The 16196-nt window shown below is 32.1% G+C and overlaps 1 protein-coding gene and 1 non-coding gene across 2 annotated transcripts; one reads left to right on the forward strand and one right to left on the reverse strand.

Annotated features, from left to right (window-relative positions):
* Positions 1 to 445: 445 nt before the first annotated feature.
* On the reverse strand, positions 446 to 516 carry TRNAG-GCC (transfer RNA glycine (anticodon GCC)). Its single transcript has one exon. It is a non-coding gene; the product is annotated as a tRNA-Gly (tRNA).
* Positions 517 to 5979: 5463 nt separating this feature from the next.
* On the forward strand, positions 5980 to 14574 carry LOC145635222 (putative hexosyltransferase MUCI70). The gene is made up of 9 exons (XM_081686511.1): positions 5980 to 6836; positions 7562 to 7807; positions 7929 to 8136; positions 8250 to 8359; positions 8439 to 8638; positions 9427 to 9530; positions 11788 to 11975; positions 13150 to 13349; positions 14062 to 14574. The coding sequence occupies exons 1-9, from the start codon at positions 6566 to 6568 to the stop codon at positions 14302 to 14304; spliced, it is 1770 nt and encodes a 589-aa protein (XP_081542637.1). The 5' UTR covers positions 5980 to 6565; the 3' UTR covers positions 14305 to 14574.
* The last annotated feature ends 1622 nt before the right edge of the window (positions 14575 to 16196 follow it).

The raw sequence follows: 16196 nt of genomic DNA on the forward strand, positions 1-16196 counted from the left end.
ATAGTTTTGTGGTAAAGTTGCTAGTTGATTATGCCATGTTAATGGGTGGTAGATATATTAGAAAATTGAAAGCAGAAGAAACAAACTAATCTATTGTGCAAATGATCAATTGTACTCACGTTACTCAAGAAATTTTATAACATAATCAAAATAGGGGTGACTACATACCTGATCACGGATGAATTATATATGCGTCGTAATTCAAATAATTCGATCAATTATATTAAGCTATGGTGCTGATAACGTGTTATAAAATTAAAGAGAAAGAGGAGAAATTAGGGAGAATAGAGTTCTAGAACATTTCGAAATGATAAAGGAGGATAATGGATATCCATGGATATCCATACAATATTTCATAACACTTTCAAAATAATATTGCAAAAAGAAACGTTATGGAGTAATAAATATTAGAACAGGCCCATTTAATTGTAGATGACATAAAAAATGCACCAGCCGGGAATCGAACCCGGGTCTGTACCGTGGCAGGGTACTATTCTACCACTAGACCACTGGTGCCGAATGATGACAATTTACCCCTGAATAACAATTTCTTTTTCGGAAGTTATTAAATGGTACAACATCATCATATTTGGACTTTAATTATTTATCTACCTTATTAAATGCCATGAAAACAATAAAATATACTCCTTATGAAAGTTACAATCACTTTCATTTTTGTGGGAGACTTATTTGATATGATGATATTCAATATCATCAACCACGAACTAGTTGAAAACATACTAATCAATTTTGTCATTGTCACAATCTTCACAAATCATTAATTAAATACTAGAGGCCATATACATACTATTTTAAGTTTTCATTCTAACACTTAATTTGTACGTGCTTCTTTGATCGTTCTTTGTTATTCATATTTTTACATATTTTGGAAAAATATGTCTGAGTATAGTTTAAGTGGGTTTTGTTAGATTCGTTTTGAAAAATACTTTTATAATATCATTAACTACTTCTAAATTTTTTTTAAAAAAATATTGTACTTGTATAATCTATTTGCGAGTATTAAGGATGTGTTCTATTCACCTATTTCTAAACTTATCTGATCTTATCTGAATTTATTTGATCATATCTGAACTTATTAGCCCCTTATTAGAATATAGATTAATTATAAAATGAACTTGGACCCTGATCAACCCTTATCACAACTTATCTTATTTGAACTTTTTTTTCCCCTGAAATAAGTAAAAATAAGGTTAACAGAACGGGCCTAATTGTTGAGTTTATTTTCTCAACTTTTACCCACACAACACTCTAAATTTCAAACTACCAATACCCAAAACCTATGCCCCTACTTTATAAAAAGTATGAAATTGCTCTTATGAGTAGTGCACGGACCATTATACCCCTCAAAATGTTTGTTTACTTTCTTACCCACATGTGTAATTTTGTAATTTCTGAAGACTCATCAATAAATTAGAAATTGAATGGAATAATAAAGTTTAAAATTTTCTACGTGTAATTGGGGTGGGGGGGGGGGGGGGAGGGGGTTTATGGTTTAATTATATGACAACATTAGTCACTGGACAGTGAAAGGTTGTTGCTTTATATGGGTATTTTTTAATTTATTTTGTGAAGGTCAAAATTAATGACTTACACATAATTGTGTTTAAAAGACATTGAGACTAGTGAAATAAATATATGATTGTGCCAAAGTAGATGTACTAGGAAGAAAGGAAACCAAATTGACTACGGTAAAAAGGGGAAGAAAGCAAGAAGAGATTCAAGGGAATTGTGAGGATGTATATATAGAGCTTATTTTACCCAAAACCAAATTGTTAGAAGCATTATTTTATCAGTCATTTTATGATTAAATTATCTATTAATTATTGAGCATTGTGAAATCACGTGTATCTGAATTCTACTATTATATGTTGTCCATTGTTGTTTCCAATAAGGCCAATGAGCACAAAAGATATATTAGTATCATAAATTCTTATATAAAGGGTTAGCACGTTTTTTTTTTTCACTACTTAAATAAGGGGTTGTATTAGATTTTCCAAAATATCCTATAACATCAAAGACAAGAGCCCTCAACAGCGGACGATTAACTCCATGTGAAGTGCAAACACAAGCCAAAGAAAAATAAGGCTAAGTAATGGAGAGATATTTCTTTATCAATCCATTAAGTCCATGTCAAGTGCAAACACAAGCTAAGAAAAACTAAGCCAAAAGGGCTAAACCATTTTGCGCGCAACGCACTCTTTAACTGCCCTATTTATAAAAAATAAAAAAAAATAATAATAATAATAATAATAATAATAGAGAATAACTTCTATAGAGTACCTCTTAACAAAAAAATAAAAATAGATCCATAACTTACAAGGGTACATTCTAGTAAATGAATATTGCAATCATGCTGTGGTACGGCTCACAGTTAGGACACCATTACAAATTTACAACAAAGAAGCATGCTTTGGGCCTGATCATAGCAGAAAATCACAATCAAAGGCCATAATGAATTTAATATGGACCATTCTATTAGGCCGGCCCAATGTTGAATTCATCTTAGAGTTGATCAACAACAAATTTGTTGGAAAACTATGATTTAAATTAGTAAAATAAATGCAAAATACTTGTATGTTGCAAAGTATGCAAACTATAGAATATCGTTACCTACACGATAATATCTCAAGTGGACAAATTAATCAAATTAACTATAATGGCATGACTAATTTTTTATAGCAAAGAGGCCATATACTCAACATAAACTACCTCCATTGTATAAGCCGTGATTTATGATATATCATCTATCAACTACCTTTCCTTTTAAAGCAAACGACCTTTAGTAACTTGTTATCTATGGCTTTTTGAATACCAAGCTTTTGTTAATCTAATATACTTATGTAGAGGTGAGTAGGTGACACCGTGACATATGTGAATTTCTAAGTAGTAGTTGTACATGCATGTCACAAAATTGATGAAGTCTTGGCCGTATGTTTTGTCTTTATGGTTCTTTCAAGTCGCGGTAAAACTAATAAGCAAACATGTTATATGTGTGGAATTAGGACGATAAGATTGAAGGTGATAAAACTTGGAGTAATAAGATTGTGAATTAGAAGGCAACGAGATTAATTTAAGTCACAAATAATTAGTTTTGAAAATCTTAAAGGTTATAATCACACAAAACTATTTGATTTGCATCACAAAAAATAAGTAATACACGGAGTATTATACAATGGATACAGTTCATTGTGTTTATTGTGGAATTGTAGGGAGTGTTTGTGTAGATGTTAATTAGATTAGTTGGCTAAAGTTTTAGCAGGTAGCTAGTAACACCCAAATCATGATATCGAATTATTTCTACATCATTGTCCTTGCCAAATATTAATTATAGACTAATATTGAGAAACAAATTAAAATGTGATAAACTTCATTGAGTTGAGTACAAAGCCCGCGTTGAAGGAGAGTTTCCGCAAGCAAGTTTTTATCACAACACCAATTTAATCACCATTTCTCAAAATAATGACCACTCATCTTGTTTGATTCTTCGATTTCCATGATGTACGATATCCCAGAGAAATGAAAATGAACCTACCTTATACTTCCGCCGTTTTCTTTTAAATGCAACACACTCTTTAGCGCAGTAATTAAGAAAGCTGGGGTTTACATGATATAATAAACTTTAAAATAGGATGAGTGGTTGTTAGGAGTGTAATTTAGTGGGCCATGTGCTTTAAATAAGGGAAATAATATAGTTTTCCTTAAAGTAACTTTCCTTTTATAGTGTGTTGCAAGTATTGTGACATTTCCTTTTTAGAGAAGTGTTGCAAGTAAAAGAAAACGGAGGAAGTATACTTCAAAGACTCAAACATCCTAAGTTGAACAATCAAATCCTAATAAGATGTCCGTGGTACCACACCAAGGCTAACCAAATGTGGAAATAAGGTAGGAAATTATTTCATTTGTACCTTATGCAAATGGTATAACTTCTTGTAATGTATAATAGTCCAAATTGAGATACACATTTCAACCATTGTAAAAAAAATGAAAAAAAAAAGCCTACTCTATTTATATACATATATTAGATTATATTTAATTTATTATTTTTCATTTTTCTTTTCAAAATACGTATCAAAATTAATAATTTCCTTTACAATCAAAATTAATAATGCCCCACCCCTGGTCAATATGTATTTATTTATTTTTTTCAAAATACCTATAGTTATTTCTATTATCACATAATAGTAAACAGGGTATTAAATGCATTATGGTGTTGATATAATTAGTTTCAATAATTATTTCAAAAATCCAAAATTTCCCACACATTCACCAACAAAAAAAATGTGAAGAAATTTTTGAAACTAATTATATCAAAGTAATAATAAAGAATTTAAATACCCTATTTACTATTGTGGGGTAGTAGAAATTGGTACTGAAAAAAAATACATATTGACAATTTTTTTTTTTTAAAAAAAATCTAACAAATGGTTAAGACATTATTAATTTGGATTGTAATGTAAAGAAAATTGTTAACATAATATGTATTTTGAAAAGAATGATGAAATTTAATAATATATAAATATAATAATAAATATAGACGAAATATTAATCGTTATACTTTTTCTATGATGGACGTACTATTTTGCACATATAGTACAAAAGGTGGTACTACTAATAGCAAATAGTTGAGTTCGTATTATTTTGCACACACTGTTGATAGTTGATATTATTTTAAGTCAATTTTCCAAAAGAATAAGATACGCAAAATGGCTTTATGCATAGCTAACCATTATAAAAACAGTTTTGTAAGTCTCATAGGCCCAAAGTGAATTCATCAAAACTTTAAGTACATAATCTACAATCATGCCAAGATTGAATCAGAATCACCCAGGTGAAACTGTCCCTACGGTTGAATCATGTATTCATGTACATGGCTAAATCTAATTACCTAAGGGGGGTTGGATTCCCCTTTCTCAAAATTGAACAAGTTGTGTTAATGGTTAAAGTTTAACTTGATTTAATTTTGCCCCGATCTTATTCCTCCAAGTCTGTAAAATTTTGTTATGCCTTTAATTTTCTTTAAAATAAAAAGAAGACCTATGGTACAATGTATTTTTTTTTTTTTAGTATCTTCAAAATGTTAATTATGCAAATACATTTTTTTTTAGCAATTAACTCCGTTAAAAGCATCTGGCCAACACCATGACAAATTGAAGCAAATCAAGCGCTGATTGGATAGCAAATGTTGGTCGGTTGCTATCCAACATTTAGTTAGTTAGTTATAGTATGGATATTGTTCCTTGTAGTAGTTCTTTTTTATTTCCCATTCTTTCTTCCAATGCATTCGAAATTTCGAAGATATAAAGTAAATTTAATTTATTTTGTTTTTTTTTATTCAAGTGAATAATATAAGACTAATGGATAAGTATTTGTTGTGTTTTCATTTTTATCATGAAATTAGTGAATAAAAGCATTTTAATCGGTTTGTATAATTTTATATTGCTATAGACTCGGTTAACAAATACTAACAACTACTAGTCTACTAGAGTACGAAAGTAAGACCAAAAGATAAATTGTCACAATGCGGATGCACCATTATTTTCAACAATGAACAGAAGTTGAAATTAGTCTTTAGCTTGCAAATGGGAACAAATATATTGTCTAATAAAGTCAATTAAAAACATGATAATTATTAATTAACACTTCTCTATTGTTTTTCTATTTAATTTATTTAACTTTTGGGAATAATGGAATCCTAATCATGTTATTAAGGGTCCTAAACCAAATGGACAAATGCAACTGGAACAATCCTGGAATTCACATGCCATACCTCACCACGTTTATCTTTTTTAATTTTTTTCACACATGCTTGTAATTATTGATTTATTTTATTTTTATGGTAACTATATCCTAGTTATAAATTTTATTTTTTGGTGTTACATAATTTTTTTTTTTATTTTATTATTATTTTTAAAATATTTTATACAAGTACTATATTAATATAATAAATACTCTCCAAAAATAATTTGTACCGTGAGCTGTAAGCTGTGTGATCTTCATCTTCTTCTCCTCTCAGATTTGTATCTTCGAAATCCATCCAAATTTGTTTTTGTTATCTTATAAACCCTAAAATAACCCAGACAAAAGCTATAAATTTCAAATCCCCTATTTTTATCTTTTACCGAAAAGAATAAAATTTTCAATCATATGATTAAATTAGACAACATCTCGTGATTGATTGGTCAATTGGAGTACGAAATTTCTCTCTCCTGGTTGTTTTTTCAAGTGGGTTCTTACTCAATTTCAACTCACATTCATTGATCCAAAATACCCACTTCGATTTTTTTGCTAGTTTAATAAAAGATTCAGGAAATCGATTGTTTCTAAATTGGGTTGTGCCGAAATATTGAGTGAGATCTCAAATTTACATTAAAGTTTGGAACTTTGGACTATAATTTGAGGTGGGTTTGATTGATTGTTGAATTTTGTGGGGTTTTTGGATTGATTTAAGCAAATTTGGAGGTGGGTTTTTGATTATTAGAGAGAGAAAGAGGAGAGAAATAAGGGCAATGAGAAGTGAGCCTGAATATTGGAAGAAGAAGACACAATGAGTGCAGGCTCATTGGGTCTGGGTTTGCGTTCCGCAAGTTATGGATCATTGCAACAATTGCACAATAATTTGTTACCAAATCAATCTCCTTCGCCTTCGCCGCCGCCGCCTCCGTCTTTCCTGCCCCGTAAACCAGTGAAGATGATGAAGGAAAAGGAGAGGATGTTACATTGGCTTTACAAAACTGTTGGCCGGAAAAAGGTTGGCATGCTCTTTCTTTGTGTGGTTTCTGCGGCGGTTTTTGTTTGGGTTCTATATGTCGGCAAAGGTTTGATTTTCTCACCTTGGTTTTTTGTTTTAATGTGTTTTTCTTGATCCTGCATTTTGTAGAATTGTTGGTTTTTTGCTGATTGATTAATTGATTTGAGTTTGTTTGATTATGTTTGAAGTTTGTGTGTAATTTTGTATGTGAGATTGGATTATAAATTGATTGAAAGTGATTGACTTTGCTTAGTGAATGGTGATGATCATGCATTGATTGATCCTTTAGGACTTGTATATCAAGTAGTTAATGATGTGTAATCGGGGTATTCGAAGGCGATTATGTTACGATCCTTGATGATTTTTTTTTTTATTTTGGTGGTGATTATTGATGCTGGATCATGATGCATCAGGTACATGTGCAATTGTGCAGTGCTAGAGTTAACAGCCTTATGAATCAGCTTTGTGATTCCTATCATGATCATTAGATTTTATTAAGAGTTACATCATACATATTGTGTATGGCTGACACCATGTAAAATTGTTTTGTTCGCGTTACAGAAACTAATGATTGTGTCCTGTGAAAAGGATCTTATAATTTCTTGATCTTATGGATGATTTGTGATGGGAATGTAGTTCTTGGTTGCTTATCAGCCGTATTGGGATTCTAACTTCTTAACCTGTTTTTTGTTCCTGTTAATGGCAAGATCAAAGTATTTCTGTTGAGGCTACCATTTACTGACCTTGGAGTTTGTAAAATCAACTAATGTACTGGACATGGTGGTTTTCCAGGCGAAGATTCCAGAGGAAATGAAGGTCCTGCTAGTATTACATTTAATAACAGAACGTCTGCAAATCGTGCACGACAAGCATACACTCTTCCAAGTAACAGCACACCAGCAAGTATTGAACCCTCGCTAGCTACTGCGGTGCAAGCTATGCGATATTTCACAGGATATACTCTTCCTCCTGGGAATCCTTGTGAACATTTTGCATTGCCACCTCCACCATCTGATAAGAAACGAACTGGGCCCCGGCGTAAGTTTGATTTTCTTGGGATATTTCTGTGTCATTGTCATTCCTTCCGACTATGTAGTCTTGGTATTGTTGTGGAAACCAAACTGCTAGATTTGTAAATAGTTCTATTTTTCTATCTCAGCTTGTCCAGTTTGCTACCTTGATCAAAAGCAAGCCATAGAATTAATGCCGGATGCACCATCATTTTCCCCAGTCCACAATTTAACATATGTGTATGAAGAGAAATCATATAAAACTGAGTTTGGAGGCTCTGAGTTTGGTGGCTATCCTTCTCTGAAGCAAAGAAATGATTCTTATGATATAAGGGAATCTATGCATGTGCATTGCGGGTACATTTTCTTCTTTCCATTCTGGTTTACTTAACTGCCCAAATATTTCTGTGAGCCTCCTCGCATAGTTATAATCTACACTTGAGTGATTCTTGTGCATCATATATCTGTAGTTTTATTAAAGGACAAAAACCAGGCCGAGGGACTGGATTTGACATTGATGATGCTGATCTTGCTGATATGGAACAGTGCAATGGGATAGTTGTCGCCTCAGCAATATTTGGTACTGCTGTGTTTTGTATGCTTTCAGTTGCCTGTTTCCTATATTAGGTCTCGCTGTTTAAGTAAATCTATTTTGTCAGGGAACTATGATATACTACAGCAGCCCAAAAATACCAGTGAAGATGCCAAAAGAAACGTTTGTTTCTTCATGTTTTTGGATGAGGAAACTGAAGCAGCTATGAAGAATGCTAGTGTTCTTGATGGAAGCAAGAGGGTTGGATTATGGAGAATAGTTGTTGTTCATAATCTTCCATACACAGATCCAAGGCGTAATGGGAAGGTAATTAATCTGTAGGTTCATACTTGTTCTTTAACTAGTCGTGTGTTGCTAGGCTTCAAATGTGCATATTATTTGAATTTCCTCACCATTGATGCAGAAATTGCAAACTGGTTTCGAAACTCATACTAGCTCACACTTGCTGTAACACTGTATGACATTGACATTTGTGTAATTATTGTCATGTCTTGCAAATTGGTTGATGACCAATGCAAGACAATGCTTTAGAGAATTTAGGTTAACCTTAGATTTAGACTCTCTTGGTAGTATGTAGATGATTGACATTTGGTCCCATCTTATAAGCAACTGGATTTACTTAGAGTATACTGAATCAGATGCTAAGAAGGAATCTCTATGATTCGGAAATGAAATTCTGTACTTGGTCAACCTTTTGTTTCTGTAAGGAAGATTTAACTATTAAATCAAGGGCAGAGCAAAAATGACAATGACAATGCAGTATTAGTGTTACCTTTGGTGGGGGTATGCCATATGGCGTACGGGTATATCTAGCTGTTGCAAGGTTATCTCTAAAAGTTGTATATACTTGGGTTCTATCTATTTTATAGAAGTCTCAATTTCAAACTATTAATATTATAAGACGGATTGTTGTTTTTTCCCCAGTGCATAACGCTGGGCCTGTAATCCTGTATGCTGATGTTCCAGTATTCTAGCTCATCTTGAAGATTGTTTTGCTTGTTATTTTGTCTGTTATTGAGCAAATTTTTGATACTATCCTTACTTATCAGTGACAAGTGGGATTAGGTTTCTGACATCATTCTCTTTCTTGATAGATTCCAAAGCTTCTGCTGCACAGAATGTTTCCTAATGTTCGGTATTCTATATGGGTGGATGGAAAACTTGAACTTGTAGAGGATCCGTATCGAATTCTTGAAAGGTGAGTGCTATATTTTCAGATGATTGTATACAATCTATTATAACTATTCAATTTTAGATGATCTGGTTGTGTTACAGTGTTACACAAGTGAGTTATACTGATGAATTGTTTTCATCAAATTGCTTGTTTGCTGCATCTTTTGTGAACTTTAGTTTTGTTCTGTTCTTTTTAATATCTTTTTCTCACTACCCCCTCCCCACCCCCAACTCTTTTTTTTATTTTTTTATTTTTATTTTTTTTATTGGTTTGAATGGCAAGAACAGTTAGGATTAGTTGAAAACACCTACTTGGTACACTTCACTGACTTCAGCATTCTTTGATATTATTTCTCCTGCGGTCAGGTTTCAGTACAGAGTATTATTATTTTTTGTAATCCAAGCTTTCATCTACACTTGTTATTCTGATCTTGTTAAGCCTCTCTTAATTTGAAACCAGGTAGTTATTTGGAGAATGATCTATTTGCTGTTTTTGTCTATTGTAATGGTTCCTGTTCTTGGTCACCTGATCCTATTGACTTCGCATGGATATATCCTTGATGATGAAAACATATTTTGTAATACATTGTGGTTAAATACCATCTGGTGGATAATTTGACTCATTGAGTACATGTCTGTGGAAGTCTCCACAATGCTATGGAAGATTGGTTGTGACAAGCTAAGCTTGCTGTTGGTAATGAGTGAATCAATTAAAGACTTTGAAAATTAGAAAAGGAAATGTATTTATGTCCAAATTAGGGGTGGGGTGTTAATGAGCTTGTTGGCTTGCTAACTATTTGTGTTTTCCTTTTGAGGCCAAGCACAATTAAGCTTGACCGGAAAAGCTCGTTAGCAAGCTCAAAGTATTATTAACAATTGTATTTTAGATATTATAATATAAGAAGTAGGAATGTGTTGATAGTAATGATATGTACATTATTGTTGAAAAACTCAAAAGCATTAATAACTAAAACGTAAATACTCCCTCCATCCCTGAATAAGTAGTTCTATTTGCCTTTTTCACAAATTTCTAGGAAGGTGAACAAAATAATAAGATAATGGGGTTTAATAGATTAAAGGTGTATATATTATGTGTAAAAAACTAGATAATGGGGTTCGGTTGATCAAATTTGAATTAAAAAAATAGATTAAAGGTGAATGTAATTAATGTAAAAAACTAGATAATGGGGTTCAGTTGATAAAATTTTAATTAAAAAAAAAAGAAGATAAAGGGTTTGGTTTGATAATTAGATAAAAGGTTTAATGAGACTTTTATTTAGGGATTAAAGTTTGGTGTGAATTGAGACTATGTGAGGATGGAGGGCGTATATAAAATATAAAAGCATTACAGATTTGAGAATCTGGAAGCTCGAAATTGGGCTTGTGTTCAAATCAAAGAGTTGCAAGCCGAGCTGGAGTCTGCTTGCCTTGTTAGCACCCCTAGTCCAAACAGATAGCAAAACTGGATTATTTCTATTTTTTTCGGCCATTATATCTTCACCTTCCATCCTTACTCCATACACCTTTTGCAGTCTGTTCATAGTCTTTTTGATATATTAGGATACAAAACGAACCTTAATGGGTTAAAAAAAAAACCCTCAATTACAAGGGAGATGGAGGCTGAGGAGAGGACAATTTGCATATTTGATATGGGTTGCACTTGCACTACTTGCAAGCAAGAGCTAGTAATTTTTGGGTTTAAATCGTATGAAAAGGCTTAATTTAAGTTCTTCATGGAGATATTAAACTCAAGGTTTCAATAAAAAGAAAAAGACCCTTTATAATATCTTTTCGTTGGAGTTATGTTGCTTGGAAAGAACTCTGGTGAGTTATTGAGATTATTTAGAAAGTAATTGTAGTGGAAAATGATATGGATCATGATTTTGTTTATTTGTTTTTTTTGGGTGGTAAGTTGGCTCATGTATGGTTTTGAAACAAATAGTATCTCTCTTCGTCCCTATTAATTTTAAGGTAAATGATTGGAAATGTCACTGTATAGTGCAACTTTATGGATTGATCTAGCTGAAGCTGGTCCAAGTCTTTTTCTAATTCTTTGAAGGTCTGAACCATCTAGGAGATGTAAAGATCTGAAACATTTAAGATATAAAACTCAACGAGGAATTTGAAAATTTATAATATGATTACCTGGTGTAAGACTGTGTGAGCAGAATTAATCCAATATTCTTTCATAATTGCTGCTTTACTGTATTAACTACCAACTTTCGATTTTTAATTAGCTGATACTGTAGTTTTGAATATAATATTTTTTAATTTCATTGTAGGTTTTTGTGGAGACAGAATGCCTCTTTTGCAATATCCAGACATTATAAACGGTTTGATGTATTTGAGGAAGCTGAAGCAAACAAAGCTGCTGCAAAGTATGACAATGCCTCCATTGATTTCCAAATTAATTTTTACAAAAATGAAGGATTGACGCCCTATACTTTGGATAAGCTTCCTATAACCAGTGGTAAGACTAAGAGTGGTGTCCTCTTTTAGGTTTTATTTATTTATTTATTTATTATTATTCATTTATTTTTATTTTCATTTTTTAAAAAATTTTATTTCACTCTTTTTTTTGTATGCATTTACAGAACTTTTATATCTAAGTTCTGGACTCCCTAATACATAGCAGTTTGAAATGTTTAAATGCTACTTATATTTTGGATTTTAATTAATGGAAATTGTTAAGATTATCAAAATGACATTTTGAGGTGTTTTTGAAAATTCGTTTTCACTTATGGATAACTGTGAGTTGATGTACTAAGTATGTCTCAAAATACAGCCCATATTTCTTCACAAGAATTAAATGAACAATCTTCCTCTTATTATATCCTCTGTAAGAATATGTTTGTCCCTTTTTCTTCCTCATCCTAGAAATTGAATGAAATTTAGTTCCTATTTCTGTATGATTTCATGCTGCCTCCATTCCTTTGAGTTTGTTATGGTTGCTATTTGTGCAATGGTCGAAGAGGGTAGGAGAGAGTGTATCAAGTGGGACATGTCTAAGTGAAATAGGAAAGATTGTGCTGTAAATGGGATTTATGTAATAAAAATTGGAGTGTTATACTTATACGTGGGTTTATGTAAAAAGTAGGAAAGGAAGTGTTGCATATGGGGCTGGGACTTGGTAGTGATAAAAGTGTAAAGAATTAGTACAAAAATTGGATGAGACGTATGACCAACTCAATGGAATAAATGAAAATGGAACCTAGGAACGGAGGTAATATATGATTGATTGTTTATGTAAGGAATATTTACACTGTACCCCTTTTTCAAAAATTACATACCATCCCAACCAAAATACTCCTTTTTATGTGTAAGTTAGAACGAGAACCATCTTACTTCTTTTGACAATATAGAATGAACAAGTTGTTTTTTTGTTGACAAATGCTTGTAAATAATCCTATAGCCTCCACCTACTCATGTATATGGGGTGTCTCCTCTTGAACGAGGACGTGTTAATATATAGAAGTTATGATAAATTTTGTATTAAACATTAATATGCTCAGTGACAATTTAGATTAATTTTAGCAAGATTGATAGTAGATTTTTGAAATTTTGAGGGTTCACAAAAAGTAATTTGAAGTTTCTGTTATCCTCAAACTTCTGATGCATTTTCAATCATCGTATATGTTTCACAGATGTCCCTGAAGGATGTGTTATATTACGGGAGCATGTCCCAATATCCGATCTTTTCAGTTGTCTATGGTTCAATGAGGTTGATCGATTTACTTCCAGAGACCAAATTAGTTTCTCAACCGTTAGAGATAAAATTAGGAAGAAGGTGGATTGGACTGTCAGCATGTTCTTGGACTGTGAAAGGCGCAATTTTGTTGTCCAGGTAAGCTCTTCTTTCCAGCTTCAACCTCAATTTTGCCTGGAAGTTTTTGTGCTACAGTTATGCTACCATATCTGATTGGACTATATAACTCATAATTTCAATGAATATTCCTTTTTGATTATAATTTGCTTAACATGAGGATTACTGCGACATCGATTGATTAGCATCTAATTAACTACAATGTACTACCCACTAGCTTTTAAAAGGTGAAAGAATCCCTTGTTTTCAATTGCCACTAATTATTTGTAAGATCATTTTGTCAAATATATCAATGAATTTCAGCAAGGTACTTCCCAATACCATCCGATGGGGCTAATATTTCAACAAATCTCCTTGTGTGATTATAAGTTGCTTAAATTGACGGTGACTAAAACATTGATTAACATCTAATTAACTACAAAGTACCACCCACTAACACTAAATATTTTTTTAGATGAAAATATCCTGTCTTTTCAAAACTTCACTAATCAATTCTGAATATCAATTTGTTTTTCTAAGAAACTTAAAAAACTAAGGAATGAAGTATGGTTTAATTTCAGCGCGATACAATTAAAACACACGAGTGGTGCAATGAAAAACAGACATATTTAGAGAATTTGTGTATATAGGATTATAGGGAACCACTATTATCCTGTTTTTTGCTTTTAAAAATGGATCATTGTTCTACTTGTATTTGTCAATAGCTCCCTCTAAATTGAGTTGGATTTATCAGGGTTACCATATGGACGTGTTAAAGCAAAAGCAAGCAGCAGCATTAGGTGCTCGACGTCATATTCCAGCTGCTATCCCCCCTCCTCTTCCCTTGCTGCCTCCTCCATCTCCTTTGCTGCCTCCCCCACCTCCAGCAACTCGAACCGAAAGTTCTTCTAGTCGACGGAGAGGAAGAGGTCGAAGACGGAATCGCAAGGTTGATGTTGGAGCTACTGAAGTAAGCAAAGTCAAAGGCACAGATTGAGGTCAAATTTTTGTTTAGGCAAACAAAGTATACAGATAGTATGGTTTCGCCTTCCCTGCATTAGAGGAGAAAACGCTCCGTTGCGTAGGGCTTGGTCCATTTCAAGAAAAGTGTTGTACTTTTACCATCTTCATTTACACAGCTATCACTGTTATTTTTTCTCCCAAAGAAAAAGAGAGAGCTAAGAAACAAAAGGGAATTGTTATTCAATTTTTTTGTATATATAAGATACCACATTTTTTTTTAATAAATTTGTCATTTAAGTTTCCACACTTACCTATACCTATATATGATCTTATACTCTCTCTATTTTCGTCTGCTGATGGCGAAAAACATGAAATTGATCATCTGATCATATTTACAGGGGGAATTCTTCAGTATGCTCGTGTTTGTATTGATACAAGCTAGACTAACCTTCGTGTCGTTTGTATTTTTAATTATGAACCCAATCTGTATTTGCACTGAATTAGAAATAAAACGCGGCAAAGTCACTCCATTAATGTCAATATAACGTCAACTAAAATAGTTTAATGTACTACTTAATCATTTAGCATCTAAGCATCTTCATTAAGTCATAGCGTTATGAAATAAATGTTGAGGACTTCGATCAGTTAAGCAGTGTAATTAATTAGACCACGTTAAATTGTATTGTTAATTAATATCTCGCTGCACTATTGTCAATGTCATAAACGTACAATCAAATAGCTGTTTTTTTGCTTAAAAGCATTACAAAATGCCCAACTTAGCAACTTACGTACAATCAAATAGCCTGTAAAATAATATTAATGTACGTAATTATTGATTCAATTAGCCATGACCTGGCGCAGCCAACTTGAGTACTAAAATATTATATTATTCAATAAAAGGTTGTAAGGATTAATACATTTGTACTAGTATGTGCAATTGTGCAGTGCTTCATGTTTACATTGTACGAGTAGTACATTCTTGCATTTCACATTTTCACATTGCTTTTAACTATTGAGTTTAAAATATTAGAAAACTCAATTTTTTTTTTTTTTTTTTTTTTTTTTTTCATTCATGTTTACAAATACTGGAAATCATATCAACAGGCTGTTTAGACGGTATAATGACGGTTAAACTAAGTATTAGTTACACATAATACATTATAAGTTAAGTATGAAGTTGATATGTACAATTATCTAAACTGTACTAGTGAGACGTCTAAACACTCAAATTACTTATAACGTCCAATGTCTAGTCTAATGTCTATTATTACTAGAAATAATTACTCCAACTTATAAGATAGGTAGCACAGGGAAAATGAGGATATAACATTATAACCTAGCGCATGTTGTCTACTACCTTTGTTTTTTTCAATTAAAGTGTACATAACCCTTTTTTTTTCTTTATCATTTTCCATTTTAAAATAAATGGAAAAAATAAATAAAACAACCATTGACATTAACTTGCATAATTATGAATAGGTGGACTCTTAGAAAAGTTTGAGCAAAGGCTATTTCTTTTTGAAGTTTTTTTTAGTTGTTGCGTATTTTATTTGGAAAGTTTGTTTTTAGTTAACTCCGCTACATACTTGATTAAATAATGTAAAGTATATGGTATACACACTTGCTTTATCATTCTCTTTTCTTTTTTAAAGTGTGTGCCGAGGTTAAACGTTTAATCTAAAGAGAAATGGAGACAGTTATTATCAGGGCCGTCTCCGGCAATTTGGTGGCCCTGTTCTAATTATAAAAATTGGGCCCTTAAATTTTTAAAGGACTATTTATAAAAGGTTTAAAATATTATTATTATAAAATGATTTATTTATTTTTTTTTTTCACAACAAGAATCATATTTCTAGATTGAGTCAATTCTTCAATTTTTTTTTGACGTTTTTCACAACCAGAATCATATTTCCTAATTTTTCAGAA

The sequence above is a fragment of the Chenopodium album genome, chromosome 6 (genome assembly GCF_948465745.1).
Source record: "Chenopodium album chromosome 6, dcCheAlbu1.1, whole genome shotgun sequence".
NCBI classification, from domain to species: Eukaryota; Viridiplantae; Streptophyta; class Magnoliopsida; order Caryophyllales; family Amaranthaceae; genus Chenopodium; species Chenopodium album.

Coding starts and splice junctions, on each gene's coding strand:
- LOC145635222 (XM_081686511.1), top strand. CDS start 6,566: ATGAGTGCAGGCTCATTGGGTCTGGGTTTGCGTTCCGCAAGTTATGGA. Junction 7,808..7,928: donor GAAACGAACTGGGCCCCGGC/GTAAGTTTGATT, acceptor TTTCTATCTCAG/CTTGTCCAGTTTGCTACCTT. Junction 13,350..14,061: donor GGCGCAATTTTGTTGTCCAG/GTAAGCTCTTCT, acceptor TGGATTTATCAG/GGTTACCATATGGACGTGTT.